This window comes from Nomascus leucogenys, chromosome 17 (assembly GCF_006542625.1).
Source record: "Nomascus leucogenys isolate Asia chromosome 17, Asia_NLE_v1, whole genome shotgun sequence".
In the NCBI taxonomy this organism is placed as follows: Eukaryota; Metazoa; Chordata; class Mammalia; order Primates; family Hylobatidae; genus Nomascus; species Nomascus leucogenys.
In genome coordinates, this window is record NC_044397.1 from 51008898 (window position 1) to 51014944 (window position 6047).

At 38.0% G+C, this 6047-nt stretch overlaps 1 protein-coding gene across 1 annotated transcript; it reads right to left on the minus strand.

Annotated features, from left to right (window-relative positions):
* Window positions 1–3845: 3845 nt before the first annotated feature.
* On the minus strand, window positions 3846–4372 carry LOC100595338 (60S ribosomal protein L26-like). The gene has a single exon (XM_003275007.4). It carries the CDS (start codon window positions 4333–4335, stop codon window positions 3904–3906), a length of 432 nt encoding a protein of 143 aa, XP_003275055.2. The 5' UTR covers window positions 4336–4372; the 3' UTR covers window positions 3846–3903.
* Window positions 4373–6047: the final 1675 nt, after the last annotated feature.

Consider the following 6047-nt stretch of genomic DNA (forward strand, 5'->3'; position numbering starts at 1 on the left):
AGTGATTCTCCTGTCTCAGCCTCTCAAGTAGTTGGGATTACAGACATACGCCACCATGCCCGGCTAATTTTTTGTCTTTTTAGTAGAGACGAGGTTTCACCATGTCGGTCAGGCTGGTCTTGAACTCCTGACCTCAGAAGATTTGCCTGCCTCGGCCTCCCAAAGTGCTGGGATTCCAGGTGTGAACCACCGTGCCCCGCCTGCTATGGCCAGTCTTATACATCTTTAAAAACATGATTTTCTTTTTTAAAAAAGATATATTAAAAATTAATTGATACACAATATTTTACATATGTATGAGGTACATGTGATTTTTTTTGTTACATGGATAGACTGTATAATAATAAGCCAGGGCATCTAGGGTATCCATCACCTCATGTGTTTATTAATTCTATGTATTGGTAATATTTCAAGTTCTCTTCTGGCTACTTTGAAATATACAACGCATGGTGCTAACTATAATCACTCAATTTTGCTATTGAATATTAGAACTTATAGCTTCTGGCCAGGCATGGTGGCTCACACCTGTAATCCCAACACTTTGGGAGGCCGAGGTAGGCTGATCACTTGGGGTAAGGAGTTTGAGACCAGCCTGGCCAACATGGCGAAACCCTGTCTCTACTGAAAATACAAAAATGAGTTGGGTGTGGCAGTGCCTGCCTGTAGTCCTAGGTACTTGGGAGGCTGAGGCCAGAGGATCACTTGGGTCTGGGAGGCAGAGGTTGCAGTGAGCTGAAATCACTCCACTGCACTCCACAGCCTGGGCAATAGAGTAAGACTCTGTCACACACACACACACACACACACACTTATACCTTCTACCTAACTAAACTTTCTTTATCCCTTTCTGCCCCGACATAACCTCCTCAGTCTCCAGCATCTATCATTTTACTCTCTCTCCCTCGATGAGATCAACCTTTTTCACTCCCACATATAAGTGAGAACATGTGATATTTGTCTTTCTGTGTCTGACTTATTTCACTTAACATAATGACTTCCAGTTCCATCTATGTTCATTTTTTATGGCTAAATAGTATTCCATGCTGTATATATACCTCATTTTAGGTTGATTCCATATGTTTGCTATTGTGAATAGTGCTATTGTGAATTGTGGGCACAGGTATACCTTTGGTATTCTGATGTCTTTTCCTTTGGATAAATACCCAATAGTGGAATTGCTTAATCATAAGGTAGTTCTATTTTTAGGTTTTTTTTGAGAAACCTCCATACTATTTTCCATAGTGGCAGAACTCACTTACATTCCCACCAATGGTGTATGTGTCCCCTCTTCTCTGCAGCCTTGCCAGCCTGTTATTTTATGCTTTTTTTATTTTTTATTTTTTATAAAAGCCTTTCTGACTGATGTGAGAATGCATTTCTTTGATTATTAGTAATGTTGAATATTTTTTTCATATACCTGTTGGCCATTTGTATCTCTTCTTTTACGAAATGTCTATTCATGTCCTTTGCCCACTTTTTAATGGGATTATTATTATATTTTACTGTTGAGTTAAAAACATCAATTATTTTCTATAGAAAATACTAAAACTGAAATTTCTGGTTCAAAAACATAGGCATACTGCCAAAATTGTTGATGCCCAGTATGACTGACCTCTAGAAAGGTTGCACCTCTATAGTAACTGGGGATGCCATTTGTCCTTTAGGAGACTGAGATACAAGAGAAGCTCCATCATATGTATCCTTCCTACTCACTCCTTGATCACACCAAAAGCCCATAAAACACTGTACCTTCTTCAAGGTGTATATGGTGATCAAAGTATTAGAAATAGGGCATATCTCTAACCTACTGTGGGAAGAAAAGTGCTTTCATGGGTATCTTGTGTTGGCTCTGGATGCTGGTGAGATGACACCAGTCTGGTTTCAGTAGATGGTTTTGGGAGGTATGAGAATATGCTGGGGTGACCGAGGGCAAGTCTTAGACTACAATGGCAGGCATGGAAAGTGGACATGGCCCCCATTAGATGGTGGAGCCAGAGTGGATATCAGAATGGCCTGGGCCACAGAGATCTCTGGAGCTCTACTTGTCATTCTGTTCCTGATTAATATGAACTGCATTTAAGTGATTTGACTGTAGTTTTGCTAGTTATTATATTATTAGCATGATGAGAATATCTAGTAACTCAGGCAATCATGAGCAGCGCTGATGCAGTTTTGTCTTAGCCAGAATGTTTTCTCCACCTGATGGAATGTGCTTGGCTCTTCTTCCTCTTATGATAAAAAAATTCTGAATAGGGGGGGAGGGGGGAGGGACAGCATTAGGAGATATACCTAATGCTAAATGACGAGTTAATGGGTGCAGGAAATCAACATGGCACATGGATACATATGTAACAAACCTGCACATTGTGCACATGTACCCTAAAACCTAAAGTATAATAAAAAAAAAAAATTCTGAATAGTATACTACCTCTTTCTTCTTATTTTGCCTATTTCTTCTTACATTTTACTAATCAAACATGGCTTGCTAAAATTATTAAATTTATAGATTACTTCTATTAACACAATATACAGGATGCTTCCAAAGAAATAATTATTCTATATACTCCAGTTTTCCTCTTTTATAGTTTAATTTTAGTCTTTAATTCATTTGGAAATAAATTTGGAGCAACCTTTTTTTTTCTAATTACTTAATAATGTAATTACCATTTATTAAATAATTCCTATTTTTTCCATTGACCTCAAATGCAACTCTATCATAGTCTAAGTTATCTTGAATAACTTGGATAGATTTCTGTATTTTCTCCTTGGTTTCAGTGACGTCCCTGCCCTTTTAATAGTAGTACTATTCTGTTAAAGGTATTGTGATAATGCATTATGATGTCTAACAATGAAAGTGGCTCTCAAGGTGCTTCCTTCTGCATGTCAGGGCGGAGGGTGGATAATTTATTCTACATGTTTTTCAAGATGACCCTTAGCATTGTGGTGTGTTATGAAAAGTGTCCTTTTGATATTTTGCATAGAGCTACTTGACATTTAAAAATCAATTTCGAAAAAGTGATTTCTTTACAATGTTGCATTCTCCTTTTGTTCCCCACCACTCCTGGTAGGAACATAGTTTGCCTCTCAATTTATGTGATTTTAAAAAGTATTTCATTTCATTTTTGTTTTCTTCACTTAAGTCCTGAATATTCTTTCCGAAGCTTATTTTTGCATACTTTATCACTTTCTTTTAATATTTGATACTAATATTATTGAATGAAAATTGAGTACTTGCTCTGCACCAGGCAGATCACAAATCCCTCACCTACATTATTTTATTTGTTCTTCTGAAGCACCTTATAATGTGTGTATGATCATTCTCCTTCTTTTGCAGATAAGGAAACTGAAGCCTGAATTGGTGTCATAATTTGCTGAAGTTCACACAGTGTCTCGTCTTACTTACAACATCAGGGACTCTAAAATTTTAGAGAGCAAAAGAAGCATCTGGGGCTGGTTTAAAATGGTTAAATGGGAGCTTCCTGGGCCTGTGTTCTGAGATTTCTAGTCGGGAAGCCTTGCGTGGGGTCAACATCTTGGGAAACACTGCTCTGGGCTATGAAGTATTGAGTAGTGTCTTTTTCCATTCTGTTTTATTACTGTCTATCGTGATGGAAAATTAATAGACATACAATTGATGCCCGTGTATTTATTTTATATTTTGCCACCATCTAAATCATCACATTAGATACAAACATTTTCATGCCATCCTTCTGGAGTAGTGAGATAAATGATCATAGTCTCTGGCTTGTATATCAAAATCTACAAAATTTATGAATGAATCACCTGAATTATTGTAAAATTACTCTTTTTGATAGCATTTGTGTTTTCATGGATGGAGCATTTTCTTTTTTTTTTCTTTGTTTCAAGTTTTAATCAAAGCTTGTATATAGGATTACTTTATTCCTACATCTTCTCAATTGTTTCTTCCTTGTATTTGCCCTTTTCCTTTCCTACTTGGCGAGATTTGGCTTTCCGTTCAAGGATCTTTTTGCGGTCTTTGTCCAGTTTTAGCCTAGTGATAACCACCTTGCTGGGGTGAATGCCAACGTGGAGAGTTGTGCCATTAGCCTTTTCCCGCTGCACCCGTTCAATGTAGATAACATATTTCTTCCTGTAAACCTGGACTACTTTGCCAATTTGCTGACCTTTATCGTGTCCTCGTACAACCTGAACTTCATCATCCTTTCGGATGGGCATGGATCGCACGTTGTACTTCTGTCTCAGCTCCTTGGAAAGAGGGGAAGACATAATCTTCCTTCGAATGTGGGAAGGTGCATTGAAATGCCTTTTGCGATTCTTGCTTCGGTCAGAAGTCACAAAGGGATTAAACTTCATTTTGGCCGCTCCCGCTTCGGTGATGGCCGCAAAAGGGAAGAGACGGATGGAGCATTTTCTATCAACTAACTTCCAGAATAGCATTAACAGTAGCAATAGTGAGTGTAGGTATTCACATTGTCAAGTTATTCACTTTTGTTCCTTCTTAATGTTTATCATAGACAAAGGGTGGTAAAGATGTAAATTTTGATATGCTATAGTTATTTTCCTACATAGCAATTGAGATATTATCCATTTTTCTGAACATATTTAGCTTTTCCTAAATATTCTTATATTCTTATAATATTTTAAATATTATTGAAATTGGATCTTTAAATTTGCTTGATTGCTTAACTTTATGGGCAGTGGTGTTCATAATTTGATAAAATGATTCATAAAATGCTCAAATAAAAGTTATAAAAATAGAATCATAACCTGAGAGATTGTTTTAAAATGGCACCAAAGGTCTAGCTCTTGAAATTAACTTCCGTAATTTCTCACTAAAGTACATGAACTCCCCACACAAAAATTAAGAGCCACAGATAACATAACTTGTTTTCAGATCTTGGGAAGAATCTCAATGCATAAAACCTATTGAGTTGATTTCTTTTTTTTTTTTTGAGACGGAGTCTTGCTCTGTCACCCAGGCTGGATTGCAGTGGCGCAATCTCAGCTCACTGCAAGCTCCGCCTCACGGGTTCAGGCCATTCTCCTGCCTCAGCCTCTCCGAGTAGCTGGGACTACAGGCGCCCGCCACCACGCCCAGCTAATTTTTTTTGTATTTTTTAGTAGAGACGGGGTTTCACCGTGGTCTCGATCTCCTGACCTCGTGATCCGCCCACCTCGGCCTCCCAAAGTGCTGGAATTACAAGTGTGAGCCACCGCGCCTGGCCTGAGTTGATTTCTATAGGCTTTATATAAAACTGATAGAAGCTTAGTCAGGTTTTGACTTTAAAACAGAATGCCACCTTCAATAAATAGCACTGTCTCAATTAAGAAAGATGATATGAAGAAGGGATATAACTGGGGTTATTGATGAGCTATTTGGAGAAAAATAACTAGTTTGATTTATTTTTGACACTATATACTAAAATATATTTCAGATGGATTTAGGAGTTAAATGCAATTTTAAAAAGCCTAAAGAACTTGAAGACAATTTTAGTAAGCCTTTAGAGATACTGGAAGAAAGAAAAGACTTTTTAAACAAAAAGGAAGAGGTCAAAGTCAAAAAAAGAAAGATTAATTGATCTGGCTATGTACATAAATGGCAAGCCAAAAATTTCAGGAAAGATTGAGAAATAACCATTGGATTTAACCAAATGAAGGTCACTGATGTCGTAGGGAAGACCAAGACCTGACTGGAGTGGATTTTGGAGAGAATGGGAGGAGAGAAATTGGAAACAACAAGCATATACTACAGACGGCTCTCTAGGGTGGGTTTGCTAAAAATTGGAGCTGAGAAATCAGTCAGTAGGTGGAGGGGACAGTAACACCAAAAGAAAGGTTCCTCTCAATGGGAGAAATAACAAAATTTCTTCTCTCCAGAAGAGAGGGAAAACTTATTGTTGGAGGGATGGAGGGGCAGACACACACACACACACGCACACGCACACAAGCACACACAGAGAGAGAGAGAGAGACAGAGACAGAGAGAGACAGAGAGACAGAGAGAGAGAGAGAGAATGAGATCCAGTGAACAAGTTGAGATACTGGCCTCCAAGCTTCTTGCATAG

Coding starts and splice junctions, on each gene's coding strand:
- LOC100595338 (XM_003275007.4), bottom strand. CDS start 4,335: ATGAAGTTTAATCCCTTTGTGACTTCTGACCGAAGCAAGAATCGCAAA.